This window comes from Nerophis ophidion, unplaced genomic scaffold (genome assembly GCF_033978795.1).
Source record: "Nerophis ophidion isolate RoL-2023_Sa unplaced genomic scaffold, RoL_Noph_v1.0 HiC_scaffold_45, whole genome shotgun sequence".
NCBI lineage: Eukaryota > Metazoa > Chordata > Actinopteri > Syngnathiformes > Syngnathidae > Nerophis > Nerophis ophidion.
Window position 1 is genome coordinate 667,501 of NW_026906967.1, and position 20,000 is coordinate 687,500.

At 40.8% G+C, this 20,000-nt stretch overlaps 3 protein-coding genes across 7 annotated transcripts in view; 1 reads left to right on the forward strand and 2 right to left on the reverse strand.

Moving 5' to 3' along the window:
• LOC133546826 (zinc finger protein 33A-like) overlaps nt 1-7,157 on the reverse strand; it is a 45,758-nt gene extending 38,601 nt beyond the window's left edge. For 3 of the 5 annotated variants that reach the window (XM_061892657.1, XM_061892655.1, XM_061892652.1), the window contains exons 1-2: nt 5,358-6,735; nt 5,024-5,138 (exon numbers count right to left, since the gene is read on the reverse strand). In XM_061892657.1, coding sequence (XP_061748641.1) covers nt 5,024-5,138; nt 5,358-5,867 — 625 coding nt within the window. In that variant the 5' untranslated portion in view covers nt 5,868-6,735. The other 2 variants (XM_061892654.1, XM_061892656.1) reach the window with 2 other exon arrangements.
• The window catches only part of LOC133546834 (gastrula zinc finger protein XlCGF57.1-like), a 166,566-nt gene that overhangs the window by 89,720 nt on the left and 56,846 nt on the right, over nt 1-20,000 (forward strand). The window lies entirely within an intron of this gene.
• LOC133546850 (zinc finger protein 544-like) overlaps nt 18,942-20,000 on the reverse strand; it is a 13,592-nt gene continuing 12,533 nt past the window's right edge. Inside the window, exon 2 of the mRNA XM_061892688.1 lies at nt 18,942-20,000. This exon is cut by the window's right edge and continues 1,590 nt beyond it. The gene's annotated coding sequence lies outside the window, so the exon portion shown is untranslated.

The following is a 20,000-nucleotide window of genomic DNA, read 5'->3' on the forward strand; positions in this document are numbered from 1 at the left end:
CGACGGCAGCTATGGACGGCACAAGCTCAGCTTTTCTGCGGTAAGAACTGACTTTTTAACCACAATTTTCTCACCGAAACCTGCTGGGTGACATTTGGTAGGGATCTATGTTGGCTTGACCGCGCTCTGATCCATAGGAAAGTTTCACCTCCAGGAATTTTAAACAAGGAATCACTGTGTGTTTGTGTGGCTAAAGGCTAAAGCTTCCCAACTCCATCTTTCTACTTTGACTTCTCCAATATTAATTGAACAAATTGCAAAAGATTCAGCAACACAGATGTCCAAAATACTGTATAATTATGCGGTTAAAGCAGACGACTTTTAGCTGTGTGTGTGTGCAGCGCTCATACTTCCTATAAACCCGTGACGTCTTGCGTACACATCATCATTACACAACGTTTCCAAGACGAAACTCCCGGGAAATTTATAATTGTAATTTAGTAAACTAAAAAGGCCGTATTGACATGTGTTGCAATGTTAATATTTCATCATTGATATATAAACTATCAGACTGTGTGGTGGCTAGTAGTGGCTTTCAGTAGGCCTTTAAGTGACCATTCCATCATTTTCTATACCCATAAAGAATATAGAACCGAGGCTGACGGCCACAAAATAAGCGAAGCTACAATCCTCAAGACCTAGACTAGCAAGGCTTTCAATGACAAACTGCCGAAATAAGACTCGCCCCGGTACTTGCAAGTACACAGGTCTTTGGGTCAATTCCTAACCTCAAAAAAGTAAATAACTTCACAGTCAAAGTGGGTGACAATATTATAACAAACAAAAATGAGATTACCTATCTTGGCTGCATCGTAGAGACTAATCCCTCCAGTGAAAATAAGACTACTAAATTAGTCAAAGAATCGACCGACGAGTTCCGTTCTTACTAGAGTTGTCCCGATAACAATATTTTGGTACAGGGACCTATACCAAAATGTATTTCGATAATTTTCTAAATAAAAGTGACCACAAAGTGCTGCATTATTGGCTTTATTTTAACAAAAAAAAATCTTAGGGTACATTAAACATATGTTTCTTATTGCAAGTTTGTCCTTAAATAAAATAGTGAACATACAAGACAACTTGTCTTCTAGTAGTACAGTAAGTAAATAAACAAAAGCTCCTAATTTAGTCTGCTCACATATGCAGTAACATATTGTGACAAAGGACAGCCTTGGCGGAGTCCAACCCTCACTGGAAATGTGTTCGACTTACTGCCGGCAATGCGGACTAAGCTCTGGCACTGATCGTACAGGGAACGGACCGCCACAATAAGACAGTCCGATACCCCATACTCTCTGAGCACTCCCCACAGGACTTCCCGAGGGACACGGTCGAATGCCTTCTCCAAGTCCACAAAGCACATGTAGACTGGTTGGGCAAACTCCCATGCACCCTCAAGAACCCTGCCGAGAGTATAGAGCTGGTCCACAGTTCCACGACCAGGACGAAAACCACACTGTTCCTCCTGAATCCGAGGTTCGACTATCCGGCGTAGCCTCCTCTCCAGTACACCTGAATAAACCTTACCGGGAAGGCTGAGGAGTGTGATCCCACGATAGTTGGAACACACCCTCCGGTCCCCTTCTTAAAGAGAGGAACCAAAATCCCGGTCTGCCAATCCAGAGGTACCGCCCCCGATGTCCACGCCATGCTGCAAAGTCTTGTCAACCAAGACAGCCCCACAGCATCCAGAGCCTTAAGGAACTCCGGGCGGATCTCGTCCACCCCTGGGGCCTTGCCACCGAGGAGCTTTTTAACTACCTCAGCGACCTCAGCCCCAGAAATAGGAGAGTCCACCACAGATTCCCCAGGCACTGCTTCCTCATAGGAAGTCGTGTTGGTGGGATTGAGGAGGTCTTCGAAGTATTCCTTCCACCTATCCACAACATCCGCAGTTGAGGTCAGCAGAACACCACCCGCACCATACACGGTGTTGATAGTGCACTGCTTCCCCTTCCTGAGGCGGCGGGCGGTGGTCCAGAATCGCTTCGAAGCCGTCCGGAAGTCGTTTTCCATGGCTTCCTCGAACTCCTCCCATGTCCGAGTTTTTGCCTCCGCGACCGCTGAAGCTGCACACCGCTTGGCCTGTCGGTACCTGTCCACTGCCTCCGGAGTCCTATGAGCCAAAAGGACCCGATAGGACTCCTTCTTCAGCTTGACGGCATCCCTCACCGCTGGTGTCCACCAAGGGGTTTTAGGATTGCCGCCCCGACAGGCACCAACTGCCTTGCGGCCACAGCTCCAATCTGCCGCCTCGACAATAGAGGTGCGGAACATGGTCCACTCGGACTCAATGTCCAGCACCTCCCTCGTGACATGTTCAAAGTTCTTCCGGAGGTGGGAATTGAAACTTTGTCTGACAGGAGACTCTGCCAGACGTTCCCAGCAGACCCTCAAAATGTGTTTGGGCCTCCCAGGTCCGTCCGGCATCCTCCCCCACCATCGCAGCCAACTCACCACCAGGTGGTGATCGGTAGAAAGCTCCGCCCCTCTCTTCACCTGAGTGTCCAAAACATAAGGCCGCAAATCCGATGACACAACTACAAAGTCGATCATGGAACTGCGGCCTAGGGTGTCCTGGTGCCAAGTGCACATATGGACACCCTTATGTTTGAACATGGTGTTTGTTATGGACAAACTGTGACGAGCACAAAAGTCCAATAAAAAAACACCACTAGGGTTCAGATCCGGGCGGCCATTCTTCCCAATCACGCCTCTCCAGGTTTCACTGTCGTTGCCAACGTGAGCGTTGAAGTCCCCCAGTAGGACAAGGGAATCACCCGGGGGAGCACGTTCCGGTACTCCCTCAAGTCTTCCCAAAAAGGGTGGGTACTCTGAACTGCTGTTTGGTGCATAAGCACAAACAACCATCAGGACCCGTCCCCCCACCCGAAGGCGGAGGGAGGCTACCCTTTCGTCCACCGGGTTGAACTCCAACGTGCAGGCTTTGAGCCGGGGGGAAACAAGAATTGCCACCCCAGCCCGTCGCCTCTCACTGCCGTCAACGCCAGAGTGGAAGAGGCTCCAATCCCTCTTGAGAGAAGTGGTTCCAGAACCCTTGCTGTGCGTCGAAGTGAGTCCGACTAAATCCAGCCGGAATTTCTCGACTTTGCGCACTAGCTCAGGCTCTTTACCCCCCAGTGACGTGACGTTCCACGTCCCAAGAGCTAGCTTCTGTAGCCGAGGATCGGACCGGCAAGTGCCCTGCCTTCGGCTTCCGCCCAGCTCAAATTGCACCCGACCTCTATGGCCCCTGCTATGGGTGGTGACCCATGTTGCCTCACCTCCGGGCCTGGCTCCAGAGGGGGGCCCCGGTGACCCGCGTCCGGGCGAGGGAAATCTGGGTCCATGTTTTTCTTCTTCATAAAGGTCTTCGAGCTGCTCTTTGTCTGATCCCTCACCTAGAACCTGTTTGCCTTGGGAGACCCTACCAGGGGGATTTATGCCCCCGGACAACATAGTTCCTAGAATCATTGGGACACGCAAACTCCTCTACCACGATAAGGTTGCAGCTCAGAATTTCTAGGCGCAGTCAAGGCGTTGAGGGGTTCCGGTTTGGTAACCGCAGGATTAGGTCTCTGCTTTTTGCAGATGATGTGGTCCTGATGGCTTCATCTGACCGGGATCTTCAGCTCTCGCTGGATCGGTTCGCAGCCGAGTGTGAAGCGACCGGAATGAGAATCAGCACCTCCAAGTCCGAGTCCATGGTTCTCGCCCGGAAAAGGGTGGAATGCCATCTCCGGGTTGGGGAGGAGACCCTGCCCCAAGTGGAGGAGTTCAAGTACCTAGGAGTCTTGTTCACGAGTGAGGGAAGAGTGGATTGTGAGATCGACAGGCGGATCGGTGCGGCGTCTTCAGTAATGCGGACGTTGTACCGATCCGTTGTGGTGAAGAAGGAGCTGAGCCGGAAGGCAAAGCTCTCAATTTACCGGTTGATCTACATTCCCATCCTCACCTATGGTCATGAGCTTTGGGTCATGACCGAAAGGACAAGATCACGGGTACAAGCGGCCGAAATGAGTTTCCTCCGCCGTGTGGCGGGTCTCTCCCTTAGAGATAGGGTGAGAAGCTCTGCCATCCGGGAGGGACTCAAAGTAAAGCCGCTGCACCTCCACAACGAGAGGAGCCAGATGAGGTGGTTCGGGCATCTGGTCAGGATGCCACCCGAACGCCTCCCTAGGGAGGTGTTTAGGGCACGTCCAACCGGTAGGAGGCCACGGGGAAGACCCAGGACACGTTGGGAAGACTATGTCTCCCGGCTGGCCTGGGAACGCCTCGGGAACCCCCGGGAAGACCTAGACGAAGTGGTTGGGGAGAGGGAAGTCTGGGTTTCCCTGCTTAGGCTGTTGCCCCCGCGACCCGACCTCGGATAAGCGGAAGATGATGGATGGATGGATGGATGGATGGATATTGTGTCATTTATATTCTATTTTTATGTCAAAATTACAAAAGACAAGTGATAGAAAATGGATTATTAATCTACTTGTTCATTTACTGTTAATATCTTCTTATTTTCTGTTACAACATGTACCATCTACACTTCTGTTAAAATTTAATAATCACTTATTCTTCTGTTGTTTGGATACTTTACAGTAGTTTTGGATGATACCACAAATATGGGTATCAATCTGATACAAGGTAGTTACATGATCTAACATCGGTCATATTCAAGTGTTCATGTATCCAGAGACATATTTTCTGAGTTTATAAACATAATATTCTTTTTTTTTTTTAAATGAAAGAAGATGTGATGCCTAAAAACATTGCTGTACTCATAGAAGTAGTACTTTTTAGAGGTGGTATAGTACCCAATATGATTAATTAGTATCGTGGTACTATACTAATACCAGTATACCGTACAACCCTAGTTCTTACATAGTAGGATCACCCCGCTGGTGGGTAGAAATACCTGGACACCTGTGAAATATGAATTTATCATTGTGATAAGTATTTTAATCGTACTATTTCCCATCTCCGGTATCATGAGTATTCCACAGCGTACTCGAACATTAATTGTTACCTTTAGACTTCACATCAGGGTATATCTGAACTCCAATATCCGCTCTTGAAAAAGTTTGATAATCATCCTCTTCAGTGGAATGTCGATAAGAGTTCGAAAAAATGTCCTGTAACACCTGTAACAAAATAATGGGGAGACTTCACTCAGGTTAACCATACCTAAAGAGACAGAAAATACTGCATTACACAAGACTACCCGAATGTACTCAAATGATTGAAAAAAATAAATGTTTTTAAGCTAAATTATTGGTAAACACAGTTTCAGTATATTTATTTACGTAAAACCGCGAGTAATGAATAAAGTTTTCATCAATTAATATATTCTGTAGACATACCCTCATCCGCTCTCTTTTCCTGAAAGCTGATCTGTCCAGTTTTGGAGTTGATGTCAGCAGGCCAGGGAAACTAGGGCCCATATTCTTCACTTGATCATCTTCGGTAGAAGCGGTGTGAGCCAAGACATCAAGGGGGTTTAGCTCGCTCATCTGCGGGAACAAACTGCTTGCCGTGCTATCAAGTTCCTTTGTCCCTGAATAGCTCACACACTTCGGCACGTTCAATGGGGGTCTGGCGGCAGATTTATTTGACTTTATAGTTGGAAATGCATCTGCTTTGAGTGTCAGTGGATATCCAAACATTCTTGCCATCTCTGTCGTAGCATAGCTGTCGTCGGTAAAGTGTGCGGAACAAACCACTGACCATTTCGTCGGCTTTCCCCACACCCTCGTATTTTGAACAAATTTCGTCCAATTTCTTGCCACTTTGGCATCTTTGGGCCAGTGGTGCAACTTGAATCCCTCCCTGTTAGTGTTGTTACACCCTCCGACAACACACTGACGAGGCATGATGTCTCCAAGGTACAGAAAACTGTCGAAGAAATGGAAAATAACAGAGCTGATTTGACTCGGTGTTTGTAATGCGATTGAGAAAATTGCAGATTGATTCCCTCTATTATTGACTCCGAGAGCGAATAATAAAAAGGCGTTTAATTCAGCAAAATTCACCCATCTAGAGTTTGGAAATCGGTTAAAAAAATATATGGTCTTTTTTCTGCAACCTCAAGGTACATATTGATGCTTACATAGGTGTGGTGATAATGTTCCCCTTTAAGACTCTAACACAAGCACTCATTTAACTTCACTTTGACTACGGAGTTCATGTTTGGTACCGTGACGCCTTAAAAGCCCTGAAAAACCAACTCTAGACAGCCCAAAACAAAATGATTGGGCTTCTACTCAACCGTCCATCTCGGGCTCACCTTTCCGCCAACCATTTCCTTAACATGGGGAGGCTCTTGGTGGCCGACAGAGTACATCTTCTTGCAGTTGGTCTGGTGTACAAGATACACCATACCACTAAAATACCCATGTACCTGTCTAGATACTTCAAAATATATTCACCATTATAACACCAAAGGTAGTTGTAAAAATCACATTCAACCCAGATTTCACTCAATAAAAGGTTCTAATTTGTTTGCCTGCTATACCACCAACATGTGGAAGTCCTTATCCAAAAGAAAATATACAGGTTGCGGCTACTTATAACTAAGAATATACATAGCCTTTTACCCATTTGAAATTATATTTTCATTTATTTTCCTGCAGTATTTTTGTACTTTAAATGCTACTTTCTACATAGTACTGTATGAGTTCCTCCTCATACTTTGCTATGGTTCTTTGGCACATTTTCACACAATCACAACACTTTACTCACACTTACCATGAATTGATTAACGTGGACCCCGACTTAAACAAGTTGAAAAACTTATTGGGGTGTTACCATTTAGTGGTCAATTGTACGGAATATGTACTGTACTGTGCAATCTACTAATACAAGTATCAATCAATCAATCACTTGATCTCTACTTAGCGATGTGTTGATAACGTGCGCGTCTCTTTGTTAGCAGCTAACAAGCTAAGCTAACTAGCGAGCTAAGCTAACTAACAAGCAAAGATAGCACCAGAAGCGGCACAGTGCATCTAGCACTTTATCCTTGAATAAAGAATCAAAGATGTATTTTATAAGACAAAAATATTTCAAACTGGAGAACAAATAATAGGACTGACTTATTAGCGTCTTTCTCCTTCGATGTGCTCTTTCTGATGTCTTCTGTTTTCCCCGGAAGCTGGGAATGACGTCACAGCCGAGCGGACGAAGAGGTAGCTCTATATAAGATATTGCCTGTTGTCACTGTTACCATGCTTTTATAACCTGTAATATTTATTTGAAATACAACGTGATGTAAAAGAGTGTCTTGTTTTTCAAAAATAAATTCAAAGTATATCAAACAAAGCTTTAATGTTGGGGTTCAGTGGCGCCCCCGTGCGACATTTATTGCAATGACAAGAGTGAAAGTGCTAGAAATTGTAGCGATATTACTGCCTGATTTATTTAAATGTACCCTTCCACGTGTTTTTATTGTTATTCCAGTTTAATCCTAGATAATCTATTTCTATACAAAACATTAATAAAACATTCAAATATCACAGAACGTGATGTCGCAGGACCTCCGTCATAAAACCAATTGTAAGTCCAGGAAGTGACGTGATCTTCGCGCATGCGTGAATCGTGTCGTGAATTAATTTCAATGTTTATAAAGTGTGAAACATTTGCTCTCATAAACAAAAGTCTCTTTCTTAAAGTGAAATACAAATTCTAACATTGTGTTAATGATTTCAATTTATTAATTCAGTCTTGGAAGATTGTACAAAATAGAAAAAACACTTAAATTATTATATTTACTGAAATAATTTAAGTGGTTTTAAATAAGTATGTTCAAGCACAAGTTTATTATTTATTTATATTTTTAAATTTAATTTTATTGTTATGGTCTCTCATATTTACTTTTACTTTCTTTGACGGGTTTTGTTTGTCGGAGGATTGGATTTAATGTGATGTTTATTATATTGCTGAGTAAAATATTAAAAAAACATTGACTCATATTGTATTGACAGTACCTTAATGTGTCTAAACATTGTTTATGTATTTTTAATTGTTCAATAAAAAAAAAAAAGATAATCAGAAGTAGAACTGGTTAGCAAATAAACTATTTCATTAACATAAATAATGTTGAAGTCCTATTACATGACATTATTTAAATATGTATATTAAATATAATTTGAATAGTTGGCAAGTAAACAAAATGCATTTGCCATACCTAATTGTATTATATCAATTATAACTCAACCCCACACTTTATAACATGTATTCACACTTTGTTGTGTGAAAATATTTTACACAAACTTACATTCAATTATAGTAATGATTATAATATAATAAGATATATAACAATGTTTGTTCTGGATCTAAATTAATGCATGGAAAATAAATAGTTAAACAATAATCTTTTTAGTGAGGTGGCATCTTTTTCACCTGAAAACTTATCTCCTTAAGTGTGCAAATAAAGTCTTACGTATTACATGTATTACATTTGAATAGAACCTTATTGAGCATATTAACAAGATTATTTTAGAAAATGTGCCGAGTATGAAAAAGTCATTTTGTATTTGCGTACAGGATGTAGAATGACGATGATCTCGACCCACTATAAATAAAATAAAAAGGAAGATTGGAGAATGTGGAAGGAAGTTATGACTGTTATAATTTTCCACCACAAGGGGGCAATGTTTGTGTTGATATCAATGACTAGTCATGATCAGACCCCGACCTAAAGGCCTCATATCAGTTTGCAAGGAGATCCCATCATCTAAAGAGAAGTAAAGACAACTTGATGGTTGATGGCGAGGGGCAGTTTTGGCCGCCAGGCTCCGCCCACCACCAATGGGTACCGACAGGTACTGACCCATTCTGCACGACAGGGTGTCATCAACATCATTTGTACCAACTCTGAGTACAATCTCAGTTTGTGGAGCTGTGTTATAAATGTGTCAAGTTGTGTGGCGAGCCATCAGGTCAAAGTTTGGTCAAAGTCCCGAGGAGGAGTTTGTTCAAGTACCACCCCTTTTTGCCTTCAACATGGCTGATGGAAACCAAAATGGCCGACTTCCTTTTGGCTCTCAAATAGGGGTTCTTGAGACTTTTACGTTCCTCCTGTCATGATAGACGCCGCTGGTGATGTTGGTGGCGATACGTGAATCTGGGGCGAGGGGCACAATCATTCACATTTTCAAGAGTTAATATTTGATGTTTGGCTTCGGGGCTCCTAAATTATTTCATTTTTTGCTTGCAAGATTTGGAGAGTTTTGGTGCCAAGTAAGGCCCTGAAAAATGTGATCCAAGAGGATCATTTTTTTTCAAGCCTTATACATCTTTACCTCCATTCTTTCCATCTTTACCTTCATTCTCCCTTTCCTCCTTTTCTCTCTATCTTTATCTTCATTATTGCCTCTTCTCTCCATAATACCCTCCATTCTCTCCTTTTCTCTTTCTTTTTACTTCTATTCTCTCCTTTTTTCTCTATCTTAACTGCATTTTCTCCTTCTTTACCTTTTATTTGCTCCATCCTTACCTTCATTCTCACCTTTTCTCTCCATCTTTACCTCCGTTTTCTCCTTTTTTCTCCATCTTTACCTTTATTCGCTTCTATTCTCTACATCTATTCCTCCATTCTCTCCATTTCTCTCCATCTTTACATCCATCTTCTCTCCACGTCATCCTCCATTCACACGTGACTTCCTGGGCAGAGCTTCCAAAGGTGTTCCTCCTCCAGAAGAGTCCATCCTCTCCGGTCAGCTGCACGGCGACAGGTTTCTACCCCGACCGAGCCCACTTGTTTTGGAGGAAAGATGGCGAGCAGATGGAGGAGGTGGAGCATGGAGAGCTGCTCCTCAACCACGACGGAACCTTCCAGATGTGGGTGGAGGTGGAGGGCAAGTAGGAATGTGTGTTCCAGCTGTCTGGCGTGAAGGAGGACCTGGTCACCAAGCTGGAGAGAAGAAGCAAGCCATGAAGGTGAGAAAGACACATGTTGAATAGTGTCAATGGAAGCACCTGATGTTCCTTCATGTGACTTGTCAAACAAATCAATCATACCATACCAACAGGCAACGTGAGCGTCACTGCCACGCTGGCGGTCCTCGCTGTGGTGCTCCTCCTGGCGGCCCCCACCCCCATCATCATCTTCATCTTCATCATCAAGCGTCGCCCAAGCAGACAAGGTGAGGGACACAAAAGTATCTGCTGTCATTCATGAGATGTGAATTTCACCTGCTTTCTCTTTCATTTCAGCCCAATACCATCCAGCTGCTAAGTAAAACATCTTCTCTTTCTTGGAAACCAGAACAATAAACAAAGCAGTGGTGAAGAAGCATCACTCACACACTTTGTAAGTTGAAGTTATTAATATCATTTATTCATCTTTGTTATACACCTTTATGTCAGCCATATTCAATATAATATTGACCTTCTGTTACATTCTGGATTGTTGGTATCTTTGTAAGGGTTAACTTGCAAACTTGCTGTTTTAATGTGTGATGTAGACACCTGTTACAAGTTTAGCAGGGAAATAAAAGCTTCCCTCCTTGATACTGGTGTAAGCGCACGCAATAGAAAGTATCACAGCCAACTTTTGATGAGTGCTAATGATAAAGAACATCAAGGGCCTGATCTACAAACCCCCTTTCCATATGAGTTGGGAAATTGTGTTAGATGTAAATATAAATGGAATACAATGATTTGCAAATCATTTTCAAGCCATATTCAATTGAATGCACTACAAAGACAACATATTTGATGTTCAAACTCATAAACTTTGTTTTTTTGGGGGAAAAAATAATTAACTTATAATTTCATGGTTTCAACACGTGCCAAAGTAGTTGGGAAAGGGCATGTTCACCACTGTGTTACATCACCTTTTCTTTTAACAACACTCAATAAACCTTTGGGAACTCCATCCATCCATTTTCTACCGCTTATTCCCTTTTGGGGTCGCGGGGGGCGCTGGCGCCTATCTCAGCTACAATCGGGCGGAAGGCGGTGTACACCCTGGACAAGTCGCCACCTCATCACAGGGCACCTTTGGGAACTGAGGAAATTAATTGTTGAAGCTTTGAAAGTGGAATTCTTTCCCATTCAGTTACCCATGCCTTGGGCACTAATACACCCCCATACCATCACACATGTGTAAGTTACCCATGTCTTGTTCACTAATACACCCCCATACCATCACACATGTGTAAGTTACCCATGTCTTGTTCACTAATACACCCCCATACCATCACACATGTGTAAGTTACCCATGTCTTGTTCACTAATACACCCCCATACCATCACACATGTGTAAGTTACCCATGTCTTGGGCACTAATACACCCCCATACCATCACACATGTGTAAGTTACCCATGTCTTGTTCACTAATACACCCCCATACCATCACACATGTGTAAGTTACCCATGCCTTGGGCACTAATACACCCCCATACCATCACACATGTGTAAGTTACCCATGTCTTGTTCACTAATACACCCCCATACCATCACACATGTGTAAGTTACCCATGCCTTGGGCACTAATACACCCCCATACCATCACACATGTGTAAGTTACCCATGCCTTGGGCACTAATACACCCCCATACCATCACACATGTGTAAGTTACCCATGCCTTGGACACTAATACACCCCCATACCATCACACATGCTGGCTTTTCAACTTTGCGCCTATAACAATCCAGATGGTTATTTTCCTCTTTGTTCTGGAGGACAACACGTCCACAGTTTCCAAATATAATTTGAAATGTGGACTCGTCAGACCACAGAACACTTTTCCACTTTGCATCAGTCCATCTTAGGTGAGCTCGGGCCCAGCCAAGCCTGTGGCATTTCAGGATATTGTTGATAAATGGGTTTGGCTTTGCATAGTAGAGTTTTAACTTGCACTTACAGATGTAGCGACCAACTGTAGTTACTAACAGTGGTCTTATGAAGTGTTCCTGAGCCCCTGTGGTGATATCCTTTACACACCGATGTCGTTTTTTGATGCAGTACCGCCTGAGGGATCAAAAGTCCGTAATATCATCGCTTACGTGCAGTGATTTCTCCAAATTTTCTGAAATTTTTGATAATTTTACAGACCGTAGATGGTAAAATCCCTAAATTCCTGGCATTAGCTCGTTGAAAAATGTTGTTCTAAAACTGTTCGACAATTTGCTTACAAATTGGTGACCCTCACCCCATCCTTGTTTGTGAAATACTTAGCATTTCATGGAAGCTGCTTTTATAGCCAATCATGGCACCCACCTGTTCCCAATTAGCCTGCACACCTGTGGGATGTTCCAAATAAGTGTTTGATGAGCATTCCTCAACTTTATCAGTGTTTATTGCCACCTTTCCCAACTTCTTTGTCACATGTTGCTGGCATCAAATTCTAAAGTTAATGATTATTTGCAACAAAAAAACAAAGTTTATGAGTTTGAACATCAAATATGTTGTCTTTGTAGCATATTCAACTAAATATGGCTTGAAAAGGATTTGCAAATCGTTGTATTCCGTTTATATTTACATCGAACACAATTTCCCAACTCATATGGAAACGGGGTTTGTACTAAAGATTTGTGTGTATTAAAACATGTGCAAACCTCATCTACTTAACTCCTGCCCAGAGTCTCTGAAATGAGCAAAATAGAGAGCGCAATCCATTTAGTGTGTCTGTCTTCATGTACAGTCGTGCTCAAAAGTTTACATACACGTGTAAAGAACATCATGTCATGGCTGACTTCAGTTTGCAATCATTTCTACAACCCTTATGTGTTTGTGATGTAGTGATTGGAGCACATACTTGTTGCTCACTAAAAACATTCATGAAGTTTGCTTCTTTTATGAATTTATTATGGGTCTACTGTACATGTGAGCAAATGTGCTGGGTCAAAAGTGTACATACAGCAATGTTAATATTTGCTTACATGTTCCTTGGCAAGTTTCACTGCAATACGGCGCTTTTGGTAGCCATCCACAAGCTTCTGCTCGAATTTTTGACCACTCCTCTTGACAAAATTGGTGCAGTACAGCTAAATGTGTTGGGTTTCTGACATGGACTTGTTTCTTTAGCATTGTCCACACGTTTAAGTCAGGACTTTGGGAAGGCCATTTTAAAACCTTAATTCTAGTCTGATTTAGCCATTCCTTTACTACTTTTGACGTGTGTTTGGGGTCATTGTCCTGTTGGAACACCCAACTGCGCCCAAGACCCAACCTCTGGGCTGATGATTATAGCTTGTCCTGAAGAATTTGGAGCAAATCCTCTTTTTTTTTATTTTCCCATTCGCTCGATGTAAAGCAGCAGTTTCACTGGCAGCAAAACAGGCCCAGAGCATAACAATACCACCATCACGCTTGATGACAGGAATCCTGGGATTAAAGGCCTCACCTTTTCGCCTCCAAACATATTGCTGGGTATTGTGGCCAAACAGCTCACTTTTTGTTTCATCTGACCACAGACATTTCCTCCAGAAGGTCTTATCTTTGTCCATGTGATGTCAGATGAAACAAAAAATTGAGCTGTTTGGCCTAAATATCAAGCAATATATTTGGAGGAAAAAAGGTGAGGCCTTTAATCCCAGGAACACCAACCTACCGTCAAGCATGGTGGTGGTAGTATTGTACTCTGGGCCTGTTTTGCTGTTAATTGAACTGGTGCTTCAAATGGGACAAAGAAAAAGGAGGATTACCTCCAGATTCTTCAGGAAAAACTAAAATCATCAGCCCAGACTTTGTGTCTTGGGCGCAGTTGGGTGTTCCAACTGGACAATGACCCCAAACACACGTCAAAAGTGGTGAAGGAATGGCTAAATCCGGCTAGAATTAAGGTTTTAGAATGGCCTTGCCAAAGTCCTGACTTAAAGGCCTACTGAAAGCCACTACTACCCACCATGCAGTCTGATAGTTTATATATTATATATTTATATATTTAGGATGAAGCCAAAGCCCTCCGACATTAAAAAGGAAGAGGAACACCCACTAATCCCCCATTTTAAAGCAGAAGAGGATGACCCACTGACCACTCACATCAAAGAGGAAGAGGAGGACCCATTGACTCCCCATTTTAAAAAGAAAGAGGAGGAGCCACTGATAAGCCATTTTAAAGAGGAAGAGGGGGACCCACTGACACCCCATTTTGAAAAGGAAGCGGTGGATCCACTGAGCCCTCATATTAAGGAGGAAGAGGAGGACCCACTGAGCTCTCAAATTAAAGAGGAAGAGCCACTGACCCCTCACATTAAAAGGAAGAGGAGGACCCACTGACCCCCCACATTAAAGAGGAAGAGGAAGAGCACAGCATCAGTCAGCAGGGAGAGCATCTTGAAGGACTGGAGGAGGTTGATGTCACCAAGATGCCAGTGACTGGTGTCCCTGTGAAGAGTGAAGATGATGAGGTGAAAGGTGAAAGTGAGGAGAGGGGAGGGGGGGAGCCTCCAAGCAGCAGCTCAACACAACACATGACAACAGAAGCTGATGGAGACCACTGTGGAGGATCACAAGCAGACAAGCTCTTAGCTCCACTATCAGATAGTGAGGACACAACGTCACACTCTCCTGACACTGATGATGAAGACTCTAAAGATGATAAGACATGTCACACTGACAACACTCACTTCACATCTTCTCACTCTCACAAAACTTTTAAATACCATTGTCGTCTGAAAAGACACATGAGAACACACATTGGAGAAAAACCTTTTTCTTGCTCAGAATGTGGTAAAGGTTTTACACGAAGTCAACATTTGAAAGTACACATGAGAACACACACTGGAGAAAAACCCTTTTCATGTTCAATCTGCGGTAAAGATTTTACTCGAAGGGAAAATTTCAAAAAGCATATGAGAATACACACTAGAGAAAAACCTTTTTCCTGTTCAATCTGCAGTAAATATTTTGCGCAACGGCACTATTTGAAAGAACACGTGAGAACACACTGGAGAAAAACCTTTTACATGTTCAGTATGTTGTAAAAGTGTTTTACAAAGTCAGCATTTGAAAAGACACATGAGAAGACACCCATGAGAGAAAGTGTTGAGTTGCAGTGTGTGTGGTGAAAGATTGTCTTCTAAGTACCAGTGTAAGAAACACAAGTGTGCTGGTGAGAACAGCAGCAGCAAATGAAACTGCAGGATTTGAAATAAACTGTCCAGACTTTAACTTTGACCTTCTAAAAACATCAGTACATAGTTTCTAACATTTATAGATGAGCTATTTTAGATTATTTCCTTTTTTCAGTCAAGTACATGTTTTAATATACAACATTGTGAACACAACACTTTGACTGTAAAGGTGAGAATAAACAGGACAAAACATGTTGCAAATACTTTTTGTGTATAGAGGTATTCAGAAATGATTTTTCATTATTAATGATGTTATAAAGAACTCCTTTATATGATATATATATTTGTTTTACATTTTTTTCACACCTTTGCTTTTGAGTACACAGAAATCCCTCTTAGTTCATATTTACTGGTTCACATCTGAAACATCTTCTGGACCACTTCTGGAAGCATATTATTATTTACTTTATACATCATACGAACAATTGTCTTTTATACAATTTTAAAATGTGTGACTATGAATCCTTTTTTGTGTCTCAATAATCCATTCTTTAAATTATCTTTATTACTCTCTTTTGCAAAATGAATATTGTTATATATGCATGTCCCCTTTATGCAATACGTAGATTAGAGAAAATGGCAACATTATATGTGTGAGGTTATGAAGGATAGTTTTGTTTTTAATGATCTACTTTTCTTATTATAAAACTACACATGACAAGTGTTTTTTAAAGTTGCTCATGATTTATCCCCCTTGTTTAGAATTCCTCAAACATGATCAATTTCAGAAAACATGGGAACGTTTGGGAAAAGTTAATTATGTACATCATCCCACAGAACTTTACTGTACATCCATCCATTTGTTCTACCACTTGTCTCTTTCATTTTATATGTATAGCCTTTAATCACATACTTGTCCCCCGTGTAATGGAATCGCCGAGTGCCATCCAGCTGTCAAGGTGCTGCTTAAGTAGCACCAGGGTCAATAGGAAGCAGCTGTGCACGTCCCACAACTCCGCCCACAAAGGCAACACAGGAACTTTAGGAGGAAGGAGAAATGTAAGAACAAGGTCAACTGCACCAAAAGAGGAAAACTGACTGTTGGAACCAAATTTCCTTATTTGTTTATATTGTTTTTATTTTGTTTTCTCTGATTGATAGCTGGCTTCAGTTCATGCTGAGTTTCCCTTTCAGCACGCGTCAAACTGGTCAACAGTATCAGCCCAAAGGTAAGTGCTGTACAATGAGAATAAAATGCCTCGTAGCCGATTATACAAATGTGATGGATTCATCTTGATACTGTCCTGCCACAGTGAATAGGTTTCCCTTTGAAAGGGCAAAGTCCTTGCAGGGTCTTTTGTCCTAATGACTGTCTGGATAAAGTGAGGAGAATATAATATAGGAAAACAATTTATTTTACAAATAAACTAGAATAACTATAACATTTTTACAGTTAGCTAAATTGGACAGAACACCTGCATCATCTTCTCAACAACACCCACATTCTTACAAACAACATATTTAAGAATGGTGGTGTTAAATACAAAGTGCATTCAGATACAAACAATTATTTTTGATGTTTACTCTATTAAAGGACATATATGTTTACATGTATGCACTGATTAAAAATACAGAACAATAATGCCCACGTTTAGACTTTCTCCATCAAACGCCATCTGGCTTTCCCCTCCTTCTTCTTCTTTTTATTTCCAGCAGACTCGTAGAACATCTTAGGTGTATTGCTGCCCTCCACAGTCTATTAACGACATTTCCTCCTTCTGTCCTATGGCCCACACTACAGACTTGGACACAAACAGGACAGAATGTAAAAAGCAGCTTTAAGGAGGTCAAAACAAAATGTATGCATTCTTTCCAACGGCCGCTGGGTGGCAGCAGAGGCTCCATGTATTACCTGAAGAAACATTTGACTTCTGACCTTTCCACATTATTTCTCTCATCTTTACTGCTGGAGTTCAGCTCACTGAGGATGTAAGCTACATTTTGGTATTTTAATTATCTTTAATTATTCATAAACAGGCTTAAAACAAACCATTATTATCATTACTGCCTCATTTGTTTTCACTGTCTACTAATTAAAACTATTCTAGCATGAAAACATTCAGGATGTTCATACAAAAAATATTACACATCTCCAAACGTACCATTTTATTATGGTATTCATATCATACATTATAATATTGAATATTCACATGTTTATAACAGTGCTGAAAATTTTAATTTCCCATCGGGGATTAATAAAGTATTTCTGATTGTGATAATTACATCACTCTCATAAAGCCTTTAAAGCTGAATATATTTTTTACCATAGCTCAGCTTCACAATGTTGGAATATTGACTGCTGATATTAATATTCTTCTATTGTTTACAATATTACACTTTACTCTTTTTCTTTGCTCAAATGAACAGGATGAAAGTGTCTTTAATTGTCACTACTATCTATATATAATTATGTATATAATAATCTTCCATTCTTCACCTTCATTACCGCTTGATTTAACTCTCATCTTATTTTATCCAGAGAGAACTTGACCATAAAAAGATGGCTGCACATCAATAAACTGTCACTAAACTGCAATACAACTAAATATTATCATATTTGGAGTTTGTAAAAATATAAAACACAAATTATGATGGATAATATTGAAATGAAAGGAATAAAGGTCATCACATTTTTAGGAGTTAATATAGATGATGAAGTAAGCTGGACACTACATGTAAGTCATATAAAGAAAACAATAAAACAATGGTGTGCAATACTAAATAGAATAAAATACATACTTACAAATATTAACTAGAATTATTGTACCCAACTTCAGTTGAAACATACATTGTTTATTGCATAAAAGTCTGGGGACATACATATCAAACAATCACACAATCATCATATTACACAAGAAAGTAATGAAGATGATTAATAAAATGGATTATTGACAACCAACAAATGATTCATAAAGTCACACATTTTTAAAGTCAATGTTTTTGTATAAAAGACAACTGTTCAAATGATGTATAAAGTAAATAATAATATGCTTCCAGAAGTGGTCCAGAAGATGTTTCAGATGTGAAGCAGTAAATATGAACTAAGAGGGATTTATGTGTACTCAAAAGCAAAGGTATGAACACATGTAAAACAAATATGTACATCATATAAAGGAGTTCATCAATGGAATCATCTACAATTACAAAATAAAATATGTAACACTTCATTATTTAATAAAAACATATAAAACACAATTATGAATAAGTATAAAAGTGAAATATAAATATATCTACACATAAAATGTTTATTGTATGTAACATATTTTATGTACTGTTTATTCTCACCCTTTCAGTCAAACTGTTGTGTTCATTTTAAAGTACACAAATGTGTATATTAACTCATGTACTTGACTGAAATAAAATCGCTAATCTGAAGTCTCTAATCCAGGGGCGCTCACACTTTTTCTGCAGGCGAGCTACTTTTCAATTGAGCAAGTCGAGGAGATCTACCTCATTCCTATTTATAATTTATATTTATTTATTTATGAAAGAGACATTTTTGTTAACAAGTTAATGGTGTTTAATGATAATACAAGCATGTTTAACACAAATAGATTCCTTTCTTTCATGAAGACAAGAATATAAATTGGTGTATTACCTGATTCTGATGACTTGCATTGATTGGAATTAGACAGTGGTGCTGATAACGTCCGCATTTTCAAATGGAGGAAAAAAAAAAGTCCTCCTTTCTGTCCAATACCACATGAAAGTGGTTGGATTTGGCATCTCATTTGTCCAACTTGCATACTCCTTTTTAAACACTTTGTTATGAGAGTAGCATATGTGTGTGGCCCTTTAATGTCTGGCAGCAGGTGAGTGACGTCAGTGAGTGTGCGGGTGGGCAAGCGAGGAGAGGGAGCGGTCGCTGAGGGCGGGGGAGAAATACATTGGCATCAAACTCCGTAGCTTGCTAGCTTGTGCACGCTAGCTTTCTGAGACTCTTATTTTGTTAGCTCAGGCAGGATGAAACAGGTCTTTTATGGTGAAGACAGGAACTGTGCTGTCGGTCTTTAGAGTTTTGACAGTAGGTACGGAGTCTCTAGAAATAAAATGTGTTTCTCTGCGTCCGCCCTGTTAGTGATTTTTTTCTTGAATATGAGCTCGCAGCAGCCAGCGTCATCTCACAAGATCCTCGGGTGCCGAGAATGTCAAACAACTGACGAAAGTGAAGTCTTGGTATGATTGATGATTGCTCATTTTTATGTACATTTTTTAATGCCTGGCTTGAGATCGACTGACACACCCTCCGAGATCGACCAGTCGATCGCGATCGACATAATGCACACCCCTGCTCTAATCTATAAATGTTAGAATCATATTAAACAGATTGTTAGACAAACAACAATGTCACACATGTTATATGTGCTGATGTTGTTAGAAAGTCAAAATGAAAGTCTGGACAGTTTATTTCAAATCCTGCAGTTTCATTTGCTGCTGCTGTTCTCACCAGCACACTTGTGTTTCTTACACTGGTACTTAGAAGACAATCTTTCACCACACACACTGCAACTCAACACTTTCTCACATGGGTGTGTTCTCATATGCACTGTAAGAGTGTTTAGGTGACCAAAGCTTTTATCGCAGCTTGAACAGGAGTATGGTTTTTCACCAGAGTGCTATATCATGTGTAATTTTAATTGTCGTCTTTCTATATAACTTTTACAACATACTGAACATATGAAAGGTTTTTCACCAGAGTGTGTTCTCATTTTTACTTTTAAACTTTGTCTTATGACAAAACTTTTACCACATTATGAGAAGGAACAAGGTTTTTCTCCAGTGTGTATTGTCATGTGTGTTTTTAAATTTTGCCTTCGAATAGATTTTTTACCACAGATTGAACATGAAAAAGGTTTTCCTCCAGTGTGTATTCTCATGTGTGCTTTGAAATGCTTCTTTTGGGTAAAATCTTTACCGCAGA